This window comes from Homalodisca vitripennis, chromosome 8 (genome assembly GCF_021130785.1).
Source record: "Homalodisca vitripennis isolate AUS2020 chromosome 8, UT_GWSS_2.1, whole genome shotgun sequence".
NCBI classification, from domain to species: domain Eukaryota; kingdom Metazoa; phylum Arthropoda; class Insecta; order Hemiptera; family Cicadellidae; genus Homalodisca; species Homalodisca vitripennis.
In genome coordinates this window covers 111,463,903-111,487,533 of record NC_060214.1, presented here as the reverse complement: position 1 = coordinate 111,487,533, position 23,631 = coordinate 111,463,903, and the positions used below count along the sequence as shown (strand labels likewise).

At 36.2% G+C, this 23,631-nt stretch overlaps 1 protein-coding gene across 1 annotated transcript in view; it reads left to right on the top strand.

Moving 5' to 3' along the window:
- Positions 1–23,631, top strand: part of LOC124367896 (kinase suppressor of Ras 2) — a 71,419-nt gene that overhangs the window by 10,008 nt on the left and 37,780 nt on the right. The window contains 7 exon segments of the mRNA XM_046825093.1: positions 4,066–4,206; positions 8,476–8,620; positions 9,409–9,645; positions 12,129–12,297; positions 16,256–16,392; positions 17,639–17,779; positions 20,205–20,330. Of these exon segments, the coding sequence (XP_046681049.1) occupies positions 4,066–4,206; positions 8,476–8,620; positions 9,409–9,645; positions 12,129–12,297; positions 16,256–16,392; positions 17,639–17,779; positions 20,205–20,330 (1,096 nt within the window).

The window sequence follows — 23,631 nt, the reverse complement described above, 5'->3', positions numbered from 1 at the left end:
AGTAACAATTTCAATTGTTATGGTTAGATATCCTTTTCTTATGATTAAAAAAAATGGTTAATTATATTAAAAAGCTGTAAAAATAAAATTATTGTTGTAAACCTTCAAATCTATTGCCGTCTTGAATGTATATGAATCTGAATGTTATTAAATGTCCAGGAATCGTATTTGGGGTTTTTCCTGGCATGATTGCCATTCATACAAGTTTGTGTATAGGAGTAGGAAAACCAAACGTGGTATCGTTTGAGTTAAGATATTGTACAAAATAGATACGGACAAATGCCACTCAAAAGTGAAATGGGACATATAAATTAGAACAAGCTACTAACAAATTTATAGTGCAATCTATTTTAATATTTTCATAGAGTTTTTGTAAACATTCTGAAAAGGTGTGAACTATAAAAATGAGTTATAGCTGAAGGTAAAGAAGATGACTTCTTGTCAAGTTTTAACTCCTTCAATTCTACTCATAAAGAAGACACTTGGATAATAAGAAGGCACTTGCTCTGCACACGATTAACATTAATTAATTTAATTGCTGTTTATTGTATTTTACAGATCAATAGTTATTTCCTTATGGTTGCAACATGTATGTCGTACCTCTCTTGACTCATGGTTGATAGCAAACAAGTGAATCATACTAAAAAAAAAAAAAAAAAAAAATGAAATCTGTGACAATTTTCTATATAATTATACTTAATGTGCGTTTTTTGAATGTTACTTTTTTAGTGTAGTACTGTAATTCAGATTTAATTTCTTATAATATATATATATATATATATATATATATATATATATATATATATATATTGTATTGACATTTAACTAGCTGTCATCCTTGGATTTGATCACGTTATCCATGGTATGTTTGTGGTATAGCCTCATTGACAATACATTTTTTATTGGATTCCACTGAAGTATTGATTAGATAGCATGGCCTTCAAAGGTATTGTTGGGAATTCCCACCTTGTCACCGAGATAACCTGACAAATTGGGTTCTTAATAATCATTCTAAGAAAGATGTCTTTACTAATGAAATCCTCCCATTTTGTTGCACCATGTTCAGGACCTTGTGGTATCCAATAGACAACCTTCAGCAATCTTTTATTTGTAACATTTTAATGTTGGGAAGCATGTCTGATGTCAGTAGCATTACAGGCCTGTTTTTTCCCAGTTGCATAATTACCAATTTTAGAAATTCCAATGACCATAAATCTCCAGGTCCACCTTTTCAGATCTGGATGCCGTAGATTTTAATAGACATCCAAACACAAGGGAGTTTGAATGCCTTATGTACCCAAGCATCATCTCCGAGATTAGTAATTAATCATTGGATAGCTTCTAATATATCTAGAAGTTTAAGGCCACCAATAATATGAATGCTTATTATACATAAAGTATTGTAGGAAATTATAAATTCAGTTTTCTTGAGATCAGTTGTAGCTCTTGTGACTACTTGTCGACATCTGCTCTGCTTGCACCAGAGCCTGTTACTTTATGAAGAGTGATGCCTAGTGGTTTGTGGGATCCTTTACTAATTAAGGAGTTGTCCAAAAGACTAATTTCTTTATAGCCAGAATCTCATGGTCTCCAAAAAAGATCTCATGATAATCCTCATTTGAACTACAAAACATACACTCAGTGACATATTATTTTAGATAACTTTTACAGATTGTTTCTAATAATTCAAAAGTTTCAAAGTTTTTATTTATTGAACGTTGTATTTAATATTCTGCATGTATTTGATCTTTTCTGATTGGTGAAATAAATTTATTTTCATCAACTCCAATGTACTATTTTCGTTTGGAAACGATCTGAAGCTGAGGATACTTTAATCCTATAAGGATCCCAGTACTGCTTCTGGAGTGACAGGATATTCAGGATGAGTGAGAATGGGGTTTGGGACCACCTCCTGTCGAGATTTCTTGTTACATTCTACATGAGAAGTGATAGGGAAACTATCTTAACTCTCTCCCGCTCGCATTGTTCCCAGGCGCTCACGGTGCTTCTAACCTGAATTAATTCGCTCTGCCGGTCGCGCTCGGTCAAAACACGCGGCGTCTCAACTTACATACGTTCTGTCATTGTAATTAACTATAATTGTATATATTAATTATTTCACTATATATTGATTCAATGAAGTTAATTGTACGAGACCAGGGAGGGGGCACACGGACAGCTGGGCACCGGGTTGTTTGTTGCGCAGTTACTTGGTGAAGGTCATTGTCTGGCTCGCCGTCACTGCCCCTGCCACTGTGATCTCTCCGAACTACATCCGCAATTCCAGCAACCACTTCACAAAAGCTCTGGTACATCACTACACTCACTTGAATCGTCACAATCACTACTAATAACGAGATAGATTTTACTGTCACAAAGTGCACGACTACAACCCGCCATTGTTTCCGCACAACTAATATAAATAGCAAAATAATGGAATAAATCTACTGTAAAAGTAAAGTAAATGGTCAGGAGCCCTTAAATATGATTGGTTTTTGCAAAAGCCTCGGTTTTTGAGGGCACAAATTAAAGTAAGGGAGGCGCAAAGGTCCTTTTAGGACTAAGTGCGGGGACAAAGTGTCCTCTTCCCTCAGAAGGGGAAAAAAAAAAAAAAAAAAAAAAAAAGTAAATGTTCTCCTGATAGCAAACAACCCGTAGTAGTACAAACTATTGCTACTCGATCGAGAGCAGCACTTATCGGCTCTAGTAGATAAAGCAGTGCTTGCCAATCTGTGCCGTTTAGGCTGCAGTGGCTATGTTGTGGCCCTGCCGATTCATGCCTTGCGAGCGGGAGAGGGTTAATCATACCACCTTGAAATAAGGGGAAGCTAGCTCTGTTTCAGCTTCTAGTAGTCAAAGCAGGCAAGGCGAGACTATCCCTCATGTTTAGGCTCGCTAAAATCTTACACTCTCTGCAACCATTCTTCATTAGTAAACTTGACCTAGTGATTAATCGTTTTTCCTCTATATTTCAACATTTGTTGTTAATGGAATGCTGCTCCTGGACATCTATTAGTTGTTCAGTTGTAAGTGACGAATTAGTTTTTGCTGTACCCATTGTGGGTTCTACGAGCCAGAAGTAAACTTTTCTGGAAGATGACCAAAACTTGTATGAGGTAGATACTCCAAGTTAATCCACAACTGGTTCCATACCCTGACTAATATAAACAATAAGATGTGTACTTATTTGAAGAAATGCACTGTCAAACACAGTTAAATGTTTTGCTAAACATAGTTTTGCTAATACAAAATTTCTCTTTATTTTCTTTTTTTCCTGAGTCTAAAACATTCGATATGAAGAACGATAAAAAAGAAGTTCTTACAGAGTCCAAAGATAAGAATAGAGGAAATACTAGAAGAATTAAACTTATGAACTCGGGAATTAGCTGTCACTAGTAGCTAAGTGGATATTGTCATAGTTGATTATACCACAGACATGGGTTGAATTCCACTTTAAACACTGCACTTTCACATGTAGACAAATTTTCATCTGGCGCAGCCTGAAATAATGTGATAAGCAGTTACAAAATAGAGCTTCCAATTGGCAAAATAGACAAAGACCCAGTTGTATAAACTAGAAAGACAAGAAGGAATTGGGCACATATGCAGATATAAACCACATTTTTGTGTGATGTACATTTCATTGTGTAGTTTAAAAAATGCCAAAATAAAAAAAATGAAAAATGATTGTGGAATTAAGGCAATGTGATTAATTTCCAATATGAATTTACAAAATAAATTTACCGTAATCAGTGTACTTATGATAATAAACCGTAAAACTCAACATCACAAATAATATTTATGTGTACTAAAAAATCTGTTAGAAAAATAAATTTAAAAGCGATTTGTATGTTTTATGATGAAATAATCATTTTAAGAACAAAAATATCATAAATGGATTAAGCCCAAGCAATATGTGCCATTTGTCTAAAGTGAGCGGACCAGATTTAAAAATGTTTAGGTACACAAGCTTTACTCAGTTTACTAATTAAAAATGTGTGTATTGTTTGATGTTGGTATTACTGACTTGTTTTCTCTTATTAAATAAATATGTGGTGTCCACAGGGTAAACTCATTAAGCTGTTCTCACGACAGTTGATGCTCAAGGCAAGGCTGAAGGATGACGGGACGCCGCCAGAGATCAAACATGTGCCGTCACTGCGCCAGTGGCTACAGGTCGTCGGCCTCTCTCCTGACTCGGTCCAGGTATCTCATTCATTTAAGTGATGTTTTGTGTTTATGTTCGCTTTTAGTCGGCAGAAAAGCTACGTTAGAGATGCAATGTGGTGATTGATATTTTCGCATTGTCATAGTGCTAGAAGTGTCTGGCGTATATGAGTTGGATAACAGATACCTTCATATAGGGCGAGTAATTTTTGTTGATTCTTAAGTTGATGCAAGGCCTTGACATCCTCAGTTCCTCAATAACTTATTACATACATTATATTTCAATACACTGTATATAGCAAATCTTCGATCAAAACAACAAAATTCCACTCTCCTTAGCCCGGATCATCTTCAAGAAGATTATGGACTGGGTGACATCTGTAAAATCTAATTTTGTTTTTCTTAGTTATGTTCTGTACTGAAGACTTTGAAACACCAGTTTCAAGTTTCAAGTTTAACCTTCCTTAGTGATTTCGGTTTACTTGGAGAGCGGAGCTTAAATGCGCATACTAGTACTTCTCTTTCCTCATTTGATCCTCTAGAGTACTTTTTTACGACACTTCCAGTTAAAAAAAAAAGATTTTTCCACTTAGTTATTGTCGGATTGCAAGGTGGTTCAACTCCTGGGTAGGCAACCTGAAATTTGTGTGATTGCTTCTGTATGATTGCTTCTGTAATGTTGCCAACAGCAATAGCCCACTCACAACACTTCACTTTTTGTTCAACATTAAAAGCCATTTCTCGAACTTCAATATCAGTAAAACTGTAATGGAGAAGGTTAGGTTATGTTTTTATAGTACAAGCAATATTCTTCAATCAAACAGCTGTTTTCAACAATGAGAGTTATTAAACAGCCGTTCTTTAAAACTGCAGTAATCAAATGAGGTAATTCAAGAAAAAAAATTGTTATAGGAAGCAAAATGGTAAAATTTTCAATATGTCACCATTTTGTTTCTACAGTTGTTAGGGACCTCAGAATATTTTTAAAACCTACTTTATTAATTATGTAGAGTTTGAAAATGTTGGGTGCATAAATTGGCAAGTAATATGAAATCAAATGTTTAAACCTCTTCGTGGGACACTCTGTATATAAACATGTTAGTTTCAAATTGTATAATAATTTCTGAAAAAAAAAAAAAATAAAAATAATGGTATACAAATAATTAAATAACCGAATTAAATTTTAACACAACTAAGTTTATTCTAAATAAAAAAAGAATATAAATAACTCAATTGTTTTATGTAACAGGAATGTAAATGTAAAGACTCGGTTTTCAAAGTAGCTTTTAAAATTTACAAAATATGTTTGATAATGCATTTGTATTACACACATCCTTCAACACTGTGTGTTATTCTGTGTGTATAAACTTGTTGGTGATTTATTCCCATATAAAAAGAATCAATAGTGCCAAGTGTTGTGAACTGCAGGCCAGCAGAGTTTTATTAGTTAAGAGTAAAATAAGCTGTGTTCAAATTTAATTAACTTTTTTACTTATTTTTATATGATTATTTTATTTTTAGTTTTTATAAAATTTGAAACTAACATGCTATTTTGCTAATCAATTACAAAAATGTCAGTAACAGTCATATTTAGATTGACCTTGTCTGATAATCTCTATTTTTTTACTAAACAGCTGATTCCAACACTGTGTGCAGTGAAATATCAATCAGGTCTATCAACTATACAAATAGCAGAATAAAAATTCCCTTCAAAAACCCATACAAAAATGAGATTTTTAGATTTATTTTATAAAAACCACAAGTATAACATATATGGTATTTTTGAAATTATTAAAAAATGTACTTTCTTTTGATTCATAAAAAATGGGTTGTTGCGTTTAAAAAAATCAACTCAAATCCTACACCTCCTGCTTGCTGGTATTAAAAAATGTGTAATTATAATATTTAAAAACTATAATATTTAAATGTCTTGCAAAAAAACATTTAATATAGGTACTAATAAGAGAGCTGTAACCGTTTGAAAGTTGTGACCAACCTCAGCGAGTGAACGACGCAACCAATAATCAACTTGACCACATTACTTTGTATATATACATATAAAAAAAGATATCTCCTCTATGCAATAACTGTTTACAAGAAGATTGTGGACTAGGTGACATTGAAAATTGATACACAACACTTCATAATGCATAATATTTTGGGATTTTTGTTGGCACACCAAATGTTAAACCATTACTCACTAAACATTTCAAGAATGTTATCACTTCATTGTTGTGACATTTATTTGTCTAGACCTTTGTTGTTCCAGGAAAGTTGAGACAGTTGCTATTATCTATTAGTGGAGTTTATCTTATCTTCAATTTCTGTTGCTTGATTACATTGTGTCTGTCTGAAATAGGCCAGTTGATGTATTTTAAACTGTTGTTTATGATAAGGGTCTATTTTTGCTATTAAAATGTATAACATTTCAATAGTAGTAATGATAGTATCAGTAGTTAGTTTGAACATTCTGCAGATACATTTCTTAGTCAAGTACCAAGTTGTACCTTTTAAACATTTTGTTTAAAGTTTTGTTAAAAACTTTTTAAAATATGATTTAGTTATACAGCCCAATGAAACACTCAAATATTAACCCTCCAGGTGCTGACATCGCGTAGCGCGATGTTAGCGTACCTGTTTCCAGTGCTGACCTCGCGGAGCGCGATGTCAGAAACGCGATCTCTTTAAACCACGCTAGTGGCTATATATTACGGAATATCACGAAACTATTTTATATAGTATTAAACTAGAAGAAATGCGGAACTCGTTATACTCTATGGAGCACGTCTTTGCTCAAAGACCGGCGCTATACGACAGCTGTTTCTAAGCGTATGTTTATTTCCAAGTCATACGGTTCGGTCGTTCTGTTTATTGCTGTTCCGTCGTTGTTTGCATCATACCTTTGGTGTTGTAGTTGACTATTACTGTTTTATATTGTGTTTTATTGTAAAAATGAGTGAATTAAGTAGGTCTAGTGCAATAAGGAATGTGAAAGGTGTTACAATGTAGTACACAATGTTTCAAATATCACTGATTTTTTACGTGTTACAATTTATCGTTTTTTGCTCTGAGTGAATTCTGTCAATATGTAAACCCATAAGATGTATATACTTTTGGGTTCATTATTAAATTACCTACAACTTGTATATCTTGGATTTTTATTTTCATAACTTTGGTGAAATGATATCTAAGCTCAAAGTGAAAAAATAAAAACTTTTTTTTTTTTTTTTGTCAAGATTTACATTCAGCAATATTTTACCATGTAAAGGTAAGTCATATAAGTATTATTATCATATTCTGTGATCTTTCCTGAAAATAATGATATATAATATGTAGTATTTACATTAAGGTAACAGTATATAAAAAAAAAACTTTCTAAACGCTTGCAAACATACTGAAAAATGCCCAGCACTTAAGGCAGTTCTAACCAGCACTTGGAGGGTTAAACTTATTGTATGCATAAATAAATGCATAAACTTTCTAAATAAATAAATAATTATGTTATTTCATTTGGTGTAAAAGAAATAGTGAAGTGTATTACTATGTAAAAATCAGAATAGTTTTATACTTTCACTTATATTAATTTTAAACTAAGAAATACCTTATTTTTCATCAATAATGCTTTAATCTACTATCCCTCCCAAGTCAACCAATTCATCTTCATTGATGTGTTCATCTTCGCAATTATGGTAGTATCTAGATATTTTTCTCTGTTGTGTACAGGTATTCACCAAGACGTCATCATCATTGTTGTTATCTCTATGTCCTGTGTCGTGTTGTTTGCTCCTCTAATATGTTTCTTCACTCTTAATACTGTCCAACATCTTCTTTCTCACTCCTCCCATCAACCTTTTATTGAGCCTTCAACAAAATATTCTAATAATTTTCCTATTATGTATGTCATTTTCCTTTTCTTTGTATCTCTTTCCTTCACCACTCTCTTCAGAACTTGAGAATCATTATGGACATGAGCGGTCTAAATATATTTTAAATAGAAGTTGTAACTCGTAATCTACACCTTTACAATTGTATATTATTTTATAGGATGATTAGTATTTGTTTGGTATTCGCTTGTAAAAGAAACAAATCTATCATATGAAAAGTAAAATAAAATGCCTATATTAAAGAGGCAGAGATAAGGCTCTAGAACTCTCTCTACCACTCAACCTCTAAATTTTTATTCTCTTTTCCAATATCATCACTTCCATTACCATCAAAAGTCATATACCCATTGCTTCCAGTTTCTTTTCATTTTCTCTTCTAAATGAATAGAATGTTGCTGAGGCTATAGAAAACTGTGGTTTGCAGATTGTGACGTATAAAGTTCGCTCATTGGAAGCGCTGCAGGAGAAGACTGAGAGGGAGTTGCGCACCTGGCTGTCTGAGAGGCCGCAGAAGGACGAGGAGCTGCGTAGATTGAGTCATGCCCTACATAACCTCAAACGTTACACAGGTCAGTTATTGTGTAATTTTCACTGGAGTTATCAGCGTAACGAAGTACAAAATAATCTTAGTAGTTTAATAAAATTACTACTGTAAGAACAGTGGTTCTTAAAGTTAATGTTACAACTAAGTTTGTAATGCGTGGCTCTTTGAAACACTTTTGATAAATTATTAAATATTGATATGGGGCAGTAGTTTATTCTGTTTTATGCCCATTCTTATAAATAGATCTTATTTCTCAATATTTCAACCTGTCTGAAAATATCCCACAGTAATTTCAAAACGTATCGGTGTTATCATGTCAGCATATAATTTTATTGATACTATTGAAATTTCATCCTGACCAACAAAACTGTTCAAGGATCACGATCAAATGTAACACCTTTTTGGCGAATTCATAAAATATTAACTGTATTTCTCTCAGTTATTTTTTTTAATTAATCCAAAATATGAGATACAAGATGTGTTTTTTACCTATATTTAGCCATATTTTTATGCTTTTTAAATATTTTACTTGAAAAGGTGTAGGTTTGTTTAAAATTTGACATAAGCACAAATTTAAAATATTTATTAAACAATCAGATATTTAGTGAGTCACTAGAAAATTGCAAATGATTCATTGGTGATATAGAAAAGGAGAGGAAAAGATGTACACTATTCAAGAATTGTAAAAAATACAATGGATAGGAATTTTTTTATATAAAGGAATGGAGTAAGCAAACGCAATAAACTTAGAAGGAATGGAATGTTATTTTATTGTGTTATCAGACAAATACATGTTCTCTTTTATATTTGTAGACATCCTGGTGAGAGGTGACAGTGAGACAGTAGAAGCACTCTATTGGGACTCATGGGATCGCCACCGGCTAGTAGCGGGAGGTGGGGGCTCGTCCCCTCGACCGCCGCGTTCCAGGGCTGGACGCTGCTCCGTGCCATCAGAGGAGTCACTACATCCTATGCCCCCCTTGTCACCCCCACTGCCTCCTTACCATACCACCACACCACCGTCCACCCCGCCAGTCGCCAAGGGAAAACGTAAGTCCTGCTTGTAATCAATTACCTCTGTACTAAAATAGAAGTGGCGGTTCTGCAGATATTTATATCACGTTTTTCATTGATCCCAAACTACTTTTTAAGTAGGAGTTTAAAATCTATCTATATATTATAAATGAATGTTTGTATGTTTGTCCTTTATGGAATCGTGAACTATTGGACCGATCATGATGAAAATTTGTACGTATATGTATTTTTCCACGGAGAAGGTTTATAAGCTATGCCCATCCCTTTCCCGATTCAGGATTCCGCCCCACTGGTTACAGAAATACCCATAAGAAATGCATTGCAGCAAACATATGTTAACGTCTTTTCAAATTTTTAATCAGCTGTTCTTTGTAAACATATATTACACTTATAGTTTTAAAGCATAGAGTAAGCTTAAGAGAAACGACAAATTTTGTTTAAACTGTTTTTGCAATCACTGTTAAACATAGACTTTACTATCCAGATAATACAATTCAAATTTGACGTAAAAATTCACCTTTAACTGCAATATTTATTTAATATAAACCATGCTCATGCTTGATCAGAAGAGTAATGCAGATATCATAATTACTATCTTACGTTGGCTACAAATATAAAGAATGTTATAAAATCAACCTTAGTTGTTTTTTTTGACAGAAGTATGGTTCTCAAAACTCCGTGTGTACATATTCTCTCGATTGAGACAACAAAGCAAGCTCAATCGTGGCATCGGAGATATAACTAATTTAATCTAAAATTTATTATAGTAAAAAAAAAAATTTACTAAGTAATATAAGGACTTCGGTTCTTAAGATTTGCGTGCGAAGCCGTGGGTAACAGCTAGATAGAGGCAGGAATATGGTACATACCTTCATAATACGCCCAAGAGGCTCACGATGGAACGACTATCAATTATCTCAGCAATGTTTAGAATGTGATAGAAAAAGAATAAGTGAATATAGTGTACTGTTTTCAACGGGAAATTGCGTGCGAAGCCGCGGGCAACTTTTGCAAAAAATTATTGAAATGCGCAGCAAAGCGCGCCGGGCCCGCTAGTATATAAATAAAACAAAATAAAACATTGGTATAGATTCCACAGTAAAGTTTGCACTTGTTGCATATTCTTTTTGTATAATATCTTCTTTAGTTTACTGTAAATGACACCAAATATAGTTAGGTGTACAGTTTGTAACACATTTTACTAATTTATGTGTTTTTGATCACAACCCCCCCCCCCATGCTTCTTTACAGATTTTAGAAAGAAAGCTTGCAAAACTGGGGAAAAACGGCTTTGCATTTAAGGAAAATACTAAGGGCAGTCAGAGGGTTAAAAAGTCAAATTAAATCATTCTCACTGGTAAAGATTACATGGCAATTTGTTATACATTGCCACAATGGAAACACATTATTGTACAACTCAATGTTAAGAGCAATGCAATCCTCCAGTTCAACTAAAGTTCTAAAAGAAGCAATGCATTAAATAAGTAAAAAATAAATTAAAACAAACCTTTATAACACCGATTTTACAAAGAATTTACTAATATTACAATAATTGTTTAATCCATCACTAATCCCAAAAAATTCATCCACCTCATAAAATGGTGTTCCGAGAAGAAAAAACCAATTTGTCTTTTGAATATACCAAATGGCAGTGATCTTAATCTATTTGGCAGTGCATTCCATAATTTTGGCCCAAGAGATAATTTTGGTAATGAATATTGTATGGAAGTAAGTTTTTTTGTTACAATATTGTTTGCGCTCCTTGTGTTATAATGGTGGATGTTTTGATATGTTAAGTTGTTGTGACGTAGCCATATAAAGCAACAGTTTATACACAACTAAACCAGGGACTGTCATAATATGAAGTTCTCTATATTTTTGTGTACATGAATATTTTTAACCAATACCAGAGATATAGTGTACTGCTTTTTTGTATTAATAAAATTTTATTAGTCTTCTTTTTAAATGTATTTCCCCATATTTCAATGCCATAAACCAATTGAGAGTAAAAAAATGCATAATATACCGTTTTAAGAGCTTTTTCAGACAGCTTTCTAATCATAAATATTGCTTTAATAATAAATACTTTCAAAACGTGGAACTTTAGATACGAGTTACAGATAGCGCAGGTTCAAATCCTGTCAGTGCCCGTACCATTTTTATCAGTACCATCAACCTTCTACTGTATCGACTCGCCTCCTTATTATGTTTGATAAGATCTTTGCATCAGTGGCTCGTGAGGACGAGCAGAATAAGGCTTAAAAGGGGATAGGCCGTGAAGAAGATATGTAAATTTTGCTCAAATAATACATTTGTACAATTAACAAAAGTAGTACAATATGGTAAGTACAAAAGTCAATCAAAATGAACTAATCATCTAAATTCAGTCAATATTAAACCAATCAATTAAATCAAAGATTCTGAATGCTTACAAAAATTACACATTATGCCTGATGATGAATTTTGTATACTACGCTAACACATTGTGTTGTCTACAGAACTGGTCATGGCCAGCGAGAGAGTGAGGTTCCCTACTACGCCGCCACCACGCCGGAAGCACCAGACAGGGTTACCAACCTTGCTGCCTGACCCACAGCCCCTCACTAAGTCCAAGAGCCATGAGTCACAGTTGGCTAACAAAGTGGATGGGGAAACCAACAGTATAGGGTAACTTTCAATGCAGTTTTTATACGGGGGAAACTAACAGTGTATAGTAACTTTCAATGCAGTTGTTATACAGGGGAAACCAGTTGTGAAGTTGTTATACAGGGGAAACCAACAGTATAGGGTAACTTTCAGTGCAGTTGTTATACGGGGGAAACTAACAGTGTATAGTAACTTTCAATGCAGTTGTTATACAGGGGAAACCAGTTGTGAAGTTGTTATACAGGGGAAACCAACAGTATAGGGTAACTTTCAGTGCAGTTGTTATATGAGGGAAACCAACAGTATAGGGTAACTTTCAGTGCAGTTGTTATACGAGGGAAACCAACAGTATAGGGTAACTTTCAATGCAGTTTTTATATAGGGGAAACTAACAGTGTATAGTAACTTTCAATGCAGTTGTTATGCAGGGGAAACCAGTTGTGAAGTTGTTATACAGGGGAAACCAACAGTATAGGGTAACTTTCAGTGCAGTTGTTATACGAGGGAAACCAACAGTATAGGGTAACTTTCAGTGCAGTTGTTATACGAGGGAAACCAACAGTATAGGGTAACTTTCAGTGCAGTTGTTATACGAGGGAAACCAACAGTATAGGGTAACTTTCAGTGCAGTTGTTATACGAGGGAAACCAACAGTATAGGGTAACTTTCAGTGCAGTTGTTATACAGGGGAAACCAACAGTATAGGGTAACTTTCAGTGCAGTTGTTATACGAGGGAAACCAACAGTATAGGGTAACTTTCAGTGCAGTTGTTATACGAGGGAAACCAACAGTATAGGGTAACTTTCAGTGCAGTTGTTATACGAGGGAAACCAACAGTATAGGGTAACTTTCAGTGCAGTTGTTATACGAGGGAAACCAACAACAGTATAGGGTAACTTTAAGTGCAGTTGTTATACGAGGGAAACCAACAGTATAGGGTAACTTTAAGTGCAGTTGTTATACGAGGGAAACCAACAGTATAGGGTAACTTTCAGTGCAGTTGTTATACGAGGGAAACCAACAGTATAGGGTAACTTTCAGTGCAGTTGTTATACGAGGGAAACCAACAGTATAGGGTAACTTTCAGTGCAGTTGTTATACGAGGGAAACCAACAGTATAGGGTAACTTTCAGTGCAGTTGTTATACGAGGGAAACCAACAGTATAGGGTAACTTTCAGTGCAGTTGTTATACGAGGGAAACCAACAGTATAGGGTAACTTTCAGTGCAGTTGTTATACGAGGGAAACCAACAGTATAGGGTAACTTTCAGTGCAGTTGTTATACGAGGGAAACCAACAGTATAGGGTAACTTTCAGTGCAGTTGTTATACGAGGAAACCAACAGTATAGGGTAACTTTCAGTGCAGTTGTTATACGAGGGAAACCAACAGTATAGGGTAACTTTCAGTGCAGTTGTTATACGAGGGAAACCAACAGTATAGGGTAACTTTCAGTGCAGTTGTTATATAGGGGAAAACTAACAGTATAAGGTCACTTTCAGTGCAGTTGTTATACGAGGGAAACCAACAGTATAGGGTAACTTTCAGTGCAGTTGTTATATAGGGGAAACTAACAGTATAAGGTCACTTTCAGTGCAGTTGTTATACGAGGGAAACCAACAGTATAGGGTAACTTTCAGTGCAGTTGTTATATAGGGGAAACTAACAGTATAAGGTCACTTTCAGTGCAGTTGTTATACGAGGGAAACCAACAGTATAGGGTAACTTTCAGTGCAGTTGTTATACGAGGGAAACCAACAGTATAGGGTAACTTTCAGTGCAGTTGTTATATAGGGGAAACTAACAGTATAAGGTCACTTTCAGTGCAGTTGTTATACGAGGGAAACCAACAGTATAGGGTAACTTTCAGTGCAGTTGTTATATAGGGGAAACTAACAGTATAAGGTCACTTTCAGTGCAGTTGTTATACGAGGGAAACCAACAGTATAGGGTAACTTTCAGTGCAGTTGTTATATAGGGGAAACTAACAGTATAAGGTCACTTTCAGTGCAGTTGTTATACGAGGGAAACCAACAGTATAGGGTAACTTTCAGTGCAGTTGTTATATAGGGGAAACTAACAGTATAAGGTCACTTTCAGTGCAGTTGTTATACGAGGGAAACCAACAGTATAAGGTCACTTTCAGTGCAGTTGTTATACGAGGGAAACCAACAGTATAGGGTAACTTTCAGTGCAGTTGTTATACGAGGGAAACCAACAGTATAGGGTAACTTTAAGTGCAGTTGTTATACGAGGGAAACCAACAGTATAGGGTAACTTTCAGTGCAGTTGTTATACGAGGGAAAACCAACAGTATAGGGTAACTTTCAGTGCAGTTGTTATACGAGGGAAACCAACAGTATAAGGTCACTTTCAGTGCAGTTGTTATACGAGGGAAACCAACAGTATAAGGTCACTTTCAGTGCAGTTGTTATACGAGGGAAACCAACAGTATAGGGTAACTTTCAGTGCAGTTGTTATACGAGGGAAACCAACAGTATAGGGTAACTTTAAGTGCAGTTGTTATACGAGGGAAACCAACAGTATAGGGTAACTTTCAGTGCAGTTGTTATACGAGGGAAACCAACAGTATAGGGTAACTTTCAGTGCAGTTGTTATACGAGGGAAACCAACAGTATAAGGTCACTTTCAGTGCAGTTGTTATACGAGGGAAACCAACAGTATAAGGTCACTTTCAGTGCAGTTGTTATACGAGGGAAACCAACAGTATAGGGTAACTTTCAGTGCAGTTGTTATATAGGGGAAACTAACAGTATAAGGTCACTTTCAGTGCAGTTGTTATACGAGGGAAACCAACAGTATAAAGGTCACTTTCAGTGCAGTTGTTATACGAGGGAAACCAACAGTATAGGGTAACTTTCAGTGCAGTTGTTATACGAGGGAAACCAACAGTATAGGGTAACTTTAAGTGCAGTTGTTATACGAGGGAAACCAACAGTATAGGGTAACTTTCAGTGCAGTTGTTATACGAGGGAAACCAACAGTATAGGGTAACTTTCAGTGCAGTTGTTATACGAGGGAAACCAACAGTATAAGGTCACTTTCAGTGCAGTTGTTATACGAGGGAAACCAACAGTATAAGGTCACTTTCAGTGCAGTTGTTATACGAGGGAAACCAACAGTATAGGGTAACTTTCAGTGCAGTTGTTATACGAGGGAAACCAACAGTATAGGGTAACTTTAAGTGCAGTTGTTATACGAGGGAAACCAACAGTATAGGGTAACTTTCAGTGCAGTTGTTATACGAGGGAAACCAACAGTATAGGGTAACTTTCAGTGCAGTTGTTATACGAGGGAAACCAACAGTATAAGGTCACTTTCAGTGCAGTTGTTATACGAGGGAAACCAACAGTATAAGGTCACTTTCAGTGCAGTTGTTATACGAGGGAAACCAACAGTATAAGGTCACTTTCAGTGCAGTTGTTATACGAGGGAAACCAACAGTATAGGGTAACTTTCAGTGCAGTTGTTATACGAGGGAAACCAAACAGTATAGGGTAACTTTAAGTGCAGTTGTTATACGAGGGAAACCAACAGTATAGGGTAACTTTCAGTGCAGTTGTTATACGAGGGAAACCAACAGTATAGGGTAACTTTAAGTGCATATTTTCAGCTGCTCAAAAGTGTTAACCTTGTCCCAACATTTCCTTATTTGGTGAACCTAAGTTGCCTCAGTTTAGAATTATTTACCCATTTCAGTATGGTATTACAGCTGGAAATATGTCAATAACGAGAAATGTTTATACCAAAACAGCCACTTTGTGTTTAAGTTTTTAACACTTAAATGCTGACATTTTCATGAAAACCATTCTTTTTTACCTTAATGATCGCAAAATAAATATTTTCAGTATAGCAATTTTTTCATACCGTACAGAGGAGAGATTGGAAAGGAACAATATACTTCAGGTACATGATGCAAGTTTGTTGCTTGTGGAAGAATCACTCTTGATGATTCTAGGAGCAGCACTGTGGAGAGGAGAGGTAGACTGCCGACGGAGCCGGGCCCAGGGGGTCACACATCCCCACTGCTCTCCAGCCCTATCAAGTCTCCGCCTCCTGTACGAGATCCACCCCAGGAAGATATCACGTATAAAAGTAAGTTAGATGAGCTTTTCGTAATTATAGGGCTCTCTAATAACTTCAAGTAACCATTTGTACTTACCATTTGTTAACTTCCATGTTGAATCACTCTACTTAGACTAATTGCCAACTAGGAAGGGTAATTAAACTAACTATACTTTAAATAGGTCGGGCATAATGCAGTCTGTTAACCAACATTTTCCTGTTGGTAGCTAAGGAAAAGGAGTAGTACACCCATTAATTTTATTTTCTCTCTAAACATAATGCTGTGGAGCACACCTTTTGTATTGATATTACATTTTTATTTGTGATATGTAATCTGTGGTTTATTTTATTATTGTAGACCTAACATCTTGTAACGTACAGGAGCCTTAAGTCATAAATTCATACAAAATTCATGTCTCGTATAAGTAAAAAAATTTATGGTCCTTTAACTCCAAAATTTTAAATCTATTTTACAATATTTATTAATCTTAGTTGTTTTCTGTTGGGGAAGAATAAGTTACAAACGAATAGGAACAGGACATCCTCAGCTAAATGCTGGCAGCACAAAACTCCCAATGTCTCCTTATTCCAATGTCTGGTATGAATCCGTAGGAGCGGCATAGATGAAGTTTTTTATTTCACTGGTTTTTCTGTATTATTAACACTGGAACTGACAAAAACCATTAAGACTTTCAATGATAAGGGTGACTTTAAGATCAACTACTGTACCTATGAACTAATTCACTGCTAACAAGAGTACTTGGCCACTAATGAAATTGGTCCCATTCCACTTGGTTTATTCAGTCACTGTTACAGCCAGCCTGCGGGTACCAAAGTCTACTAGAACACCAACCATCTCATGAGCCATCTTACTCGGCGTGATTTGTAACCACAATTGTCTGTTACAGCCAGCCTGCAGGTACCAAAGTCTCCTAGAACACCTACCATCTCATGAGCCATCTTACTCGGCGTGATTTGTAACCACAATTGTTTGTTACAGCCAGCCTGCAGGTACCAAAGTCTCCTAGAACACCTACCATCTCATGAGCCATCTTACTCGGCGTGATTTGTAACCACAATTGTCTGTTACAGCCAGCCTGCAGGTACCAAAGTCTCCTAGAACACCAACCATCTCATGAGCCATCTTACTTGGCGTGATCTGTAACCACAATTGTCTGTTACAGCCAGCCTGCAGGTACCAAAGTCTCCTAGAACACCTACCATCTCATGAGCCATCTTACTTGGCGTGATTTGTAACCACAATTGTCTGTTACAGCCAGCCTGCAGGTACCAAAGTCTCCTAGAACACCTACCATCTCACGGGGCATGGGGCACGTCATCGCTCACCGGTTTACCAAAACATTCAAGATGATGACTACCTGCGATTACTGTGACAAACAGATGTTCATCGGCACAGGTAATGTCGTGTTTACATATCTCATTTCATCTTTCTTTTCACTCCACTCTACATAGGAACATCGATCATTTGATGATGCCAAAGCAAGTATAGTGCCCATTCATCATAATGTTTGACACAACCGCAATGGACTTGTGGTTCCTTGAACTACACGAGTGGTAGTTTCCAACATGTAATGACAGTGGGCTAGGACACGGGTTTCATTGGATATGGAAAATTTCATCTTCCACTGGTCTTATATACGATTTTTAGAATGCAGTTGATCCGATAATACCTGCATAATCTAGTTGACGGACAAACTGAACCTTATTGTGACACAGTATTTAAAGGAGTACAGAGTTGGTTCAGTTATACAATATAAATTAGTATATATTGTTGTAGTTATAAAATGTGTATGTTAAAGGTGAAGCAATTAATCCAGTTATCATATATTATAACTAGTGATTTTGGTCAAAGTGAATAATAATTCTGTATTTATCCAGACATTATACATGTTATCTGACTGAATTTGATCAAGGTGATTAATCAGTCTGTATTTAATATTTTTTTATCTAACCACTATGCATACTGATAAAAATATATGTTAACCTAACCTAAAAACCTAACATCCTATCATAAGTTAACCTAACCCAAACTAACCTAACCTACCTAATCTATAATGCTAGGCTATTGTTATTTCAGCCAAATCGTGTTAGCTATTTTGTAAAATTAATGACTGGTTAAACTAATTAATTTATCACTGACTATATTTATATAATACCTATTACATAAATTATATATTGTATATACAGGGTGTTCAGTAAAAGTGTTCCAATACTTTGGGATTTTGTTCTACACATAAAAATGAGCAAAAAAAGTTCATACAAGTATCCTAAAACCTTTAGTTTTCTATCAATCTGTCCAATGTGTTTTTTTGTTTAAAAAATTATATATTTCAATCCGTTAATATAAAGTTAATAAAACTTCAGAATTGTAATAACTTTTAGTAGACCTTTTTGAAAATAAAATATTAACAAAATCCTTGTATCCGATTTAAAATGGCAGATGTTTAAATTATTCCATAAAAATAACTCAAAACAGACTAACGTGCAGTTGTTTTTAGCTATTAAATAAATACTGCTCTTTTTTTTGTTAAGAGCTCAGGTAAGGAAAGGTTTGGTTTGACTAGAGAAGGTATGAAGGGAAGTTAATGAATGGGACACAACTTTTGTGAACCTTATCCTATTCTTATCCATCTTTTATATTCCGTCTATCTAGAAGTTGTACAAAAGTAATCTTAAGTTATAATGTAAGGGTCAAGAGCCAACTTGCATCACCAAAATGCACACAACCCGGTTATATTTGAAATTGATAAGGAATTTCTTCTAAGAAAGAAATTGAACATCAGCCATTAGATCATCATTAGAACATCAGTAGCTTTGGTAATTAGATCATATTTTTCTTAGCTTGACATACTTGAAACCGATCGTCATATACGTACATAATAATATCTTTATTGTCCTGTTAATATTGTACAAATGTTGACAAAGCCAAAGTACAGCAAATTAAACAGAACATGCTAAATCAAAATATGATCTCCGGAAGGCATAATAGATAACCAAATAATCAGTTTGTTTATGGTTAGCTGATGCTGATTTAACATTTTCTGGCTGCTGATAATTGTAATATGAGAAAAAAATAATTGTTTCGTATTTTTGACTCTTTTGAAACCCTCCCATTTTGACCTTCACCAAAAGTAGCGTGGCTGACAATTCATTTCTTTTTAAAACAAATTTCTCCATCAATTTAAATAAAAATCATTGTGTGCTTATACAATGTGAATCGTCTCTCGTTTCTTGGAATTTTACAATTTATCGAGTATTCCATTTGAAATAGTCTAAAACACGGGTTAAAATGTGAATACGTTTGGTTTATGTTGCAGGATTAAAATTTGAATACGTTCGGTTTATGTTGCAGGGTTAAAATTAGTATATGGCACTCTATAATTCTGTTTCAACTATACCTTTTTTTTTTTCTGTTTTTACTCGCCTTTTTTTAGTAGTACTTTGTTATATATTATAGTCTTTGCATTGAAATTGTTCGATATTGTTGTTGTATTTTATAGTTTATTGATTATTTCATGTACATGTATGTAATGGTATTGTAAAAGTGGCGATTGCCGTGGAAATAAATAAAATAAAATAAAAAAATAAAATACGTTTGGTTTATGTTGCAGGGTTAAAATGTGAATATGTTTGGTTTATGTTGCAGGGTTAAAATGTGAATACGTTTGGTTTACGTTGCAGGGTTAAAATATGAATACGTTTGGTTTACGTTGCAGAGTTGAAATGTGAATACATTTGGTTTATGTTGCAGGGTTAAAATCTGAATACGTTTTGTTTACGTTGCAGGGTTGAAATGTGAATACGTTTGGTTTACGTTGCAGGGTTGAAATGTAAGGAGTGCAAGTACAAGTGCCACCGGGACTGTGAGCCCAAGGTGCCGCCGTCGTGTGGCCTGCCACGGGAGTTGGTGGATGAGTTCCGGCGGACGATCACTGGGAACCAGGACGGTAAGATAGGATTAACCCTTCCCGTTATGATACTCCCTGTGTTCCCATCTCAACAGATTTAATGTAAATTGGACCAACCATCCATGTTGCAAATCCCGCATAATATTGTTTTAACATATTCGCTGCTAAAAAAGATTTGACAGGTCATTGTAAATGCAGGAAATTTTTATTTAACTTCCCCAAAATGAAGGCAGAGCAGCCAAAAAGGTTGTACAAGGTTGTCCAGGTAACCCCACTGCAAGATTTGGTGACATCATAATTGTGACAACAATTGTTGTCAGTCGCACCTGGTGTCGGTCCCCGCTTAGTCAGTACCGCAGGACTCTGGGTCTATTACTCCCGAATGGCACTGTCACTCGTGGAAGACATTGTCAATTGCACAAATAGTGAGAAAAAAAAAATTATTTTGTGTAAAAAATTTAAAACCGTCCAGAAACATGGATAAATAGTCAAAATATAGCTTGAATCGGAATCGTCCTGTTCACTCATAAAGTCTTTCACTAGTTCATTGTCATCGACCATATTGCCTGAATACATTTTTTTTTTTTTTTTTTTTTTTTTTTTTTTTTTTTTTTTCCTTCTGAGGGAAGAGGACACTTTGTCCCCGCACTTAGTCCTAAAAGGACCTTTGCGCCTCCCTTACTTTTATTTGTGCCCTCAAAAACCGAGGCTTTTGCAAAAACCAATCAGATTTAAGGGCTCCTGTTCTTTGATGTCCTTGGGCTGAGGAGGTATGCTCCCAGGTATCTTTTCCTAGTCTCTACGATGGCAGGACAATCCAACCAAATGTGCTCCGCTGACTCCTCCTCCTCTCCACAGAGTCTACATTCGCTGCTCCGACTAAGGCCTACCTTCAAAAGGTGCTTTCTCAGAGGGCCATGTCCTGTCAACATTCCTAATATCAGTCCTTATATCCTCCTTATTCTGGTCTAGGAGAGCTGTCCATCCTTTTGCATAAGGAGAGATAAACATTTTGGATATTCTTAAACCCGAGGCTCTGCTCCAATTCTTATATCTTGTCCTCTTTTCCCAATCTTTAACCAAGAGCTTTAATGCTGGAGAAGGATATTCCACATCCTGGCTCTGGCTCCACCAATATGGATTCCGCTCCCTTTTTGGCGAGGATGTCCGCTTTTTTCGTTTCCATGAATTCCTTCATGACCCGGCACCCATCCGAGTGTTACTCTATTACTTGTTGCTAGCTCTGCTAGGGCCTTCCTGCATTCCCAGACCGCTTTCGAATCAATCGAACAGGTATCCAGTGCCTTCAGTGCAGCCTGACTATCAGAGAGTATAAGGTATGATAATCCTTTAGTCCCCAACTGTGTGAGTCTTCTAGAACATGAATCTATTGCCATGACCTCCGCTCTGAAAAACTGAGGCATGTCTTCCCAGGGGCACAGCCATGTCAACTCCAGGTCCATGTATTCCATATCCTGCCCTTGAGTCTAGGAGTGAACCATCGGTTGTAAAACTTCAGGACTTCCTTTTTTTTGGGTAGGCCTCCCTTTTAATCCATTCCTCCCTACTTCCGATAGAGACCGTGGTATGGTTTTTCAAAGGAGTATTTCTTAACCATAGTATCAGATTACTTTGGTTAGCATTTCAGCCTCAGGGAAATTTTCCAATATCTTCATATGGCCTTCTAGGGAGGTAACATTTTATTACCTTTGTCCCTAGAAGCTTCATTGCGCTCATCGCAGCTGTTCTCATCACTTCCTGGCCAAGAGGAGTATAACCCAGAACCGCTTCCATTGCTAGTGTTGGGCAGGAGCTCATTGCTCCCGTGATGCTTAAGCAAGCTAACCTCTGAAGACTCTGTAGCCTTTTTGCAGCTGTTGTTTGTTCGACCTTCGGCCACCATACTAAAGCAGCATATGTGACCATTGGTTTCACTATGGTTTTCGTAAATCCCAATAAATCATTTTGGGTTTAAGTCCCCATTTAAATCCAAAGAGTCTCTTACAGGCCCCAAGGGCCATTATTGCTTTGGATATCTTGTTTCTAATATGGGAGTTCCAAGTGAGCTTCTCATCCAAGATTAAACCCAGATACTTCACTTCTTTTGTTTGGTTTATGCTGATTCCCTCCAGGACCGGTTTAGCTAGCTGGAATTTTCCTTTTCCTGGTTAAAGGTAATCATGTTTGTTTTTGATGGGTTGATCCGCAGACCTTCCCCATGACACCAGTTGCTTATGAAGTTCAGTTCTGTTTGTAATTGGCGTTCCAGCCTGCCAGTGTTTTTTCCCTTTAATCATAAGCACTAGGTCATTCCGCATAACATAGTAGCCTTATCCCCCTCTTTCTCTGCTTTTCTTAGGAGATCATCCACTACCATCGCCCACAGGAGAGGAGATAAGACTCCCCCCTGGGGGCAAGCCTCTTTGGGCCGTGATCGCAGCCGATTCGTCCCCGTACTTTGGCTTTCACCTGTCTGCTTTTTAGGAGGGCTACTATCCATTTGACTACGTCTGAGGAAACTCCAAAACGTTCCATCGCAGTCTTCAAGATTGATATGCTACTCGGTCGAAAGCTCCTTCAATGTCCATGAAGACGCTGACTAGGGCTTCCTTTTTTTCGAAGGTATTCTCCACCTCTCTCACTAAACTGTGGAGAGCAGTGGTGGTTGATTTTCCTTCTATGTATGCGTGTTGTGTGGGACTAAGTGGGTGTTTTCCAGTAATATTGCGTCCCTTATGTGTCTTTTTATTATTTTTTCCATAGTTTTCACCATGAAGGAGGTTAGGCTTATGGGTCTATACGAACTGGGTTTGTTGGATCCCTGTCATTTTTTCCGCAAGAACACCACTAGTGCTATCCTCAATTCTTTGGTATATATCCTAGGGCGAAACTGCTTCTAAATAGAATGCTAAGGGTATTTAGTAGAATGTCCAGCCCCTCTTGAAGCAGGGCTGGAAAAACTCCATCCGCCCCAGGAGATTTAAACGGCTTGAACGATCTTATCGCCCATTTAATTCTTTCGTGTGTGAATAGTCTGTTAGACACCTGTCTGGCTTTTGCCACCTCCCGACTGGATCCCCCCCCATATAGAGAATAAGTATCCTCATTACGAGTTAGTTGACCCCCCGGGAAGTGTGTCTCCAGAAGTAGTTCTAAGGTCTCCTTCCTGTTCATTGTTAGGTCACCGTTGTCCTTTACTAGAGTCCCCCATAGGATTTGTATGCTCCGTTTGGAGAGTTTTTTGAAGCCTGGATGCCTCGGGAAGACTGTTGATATTTTTACAGAAATTCCCTCCAGGTTCTTCTTTTATTTGTTCTTAGTTCTTTCTTATATTCATTTT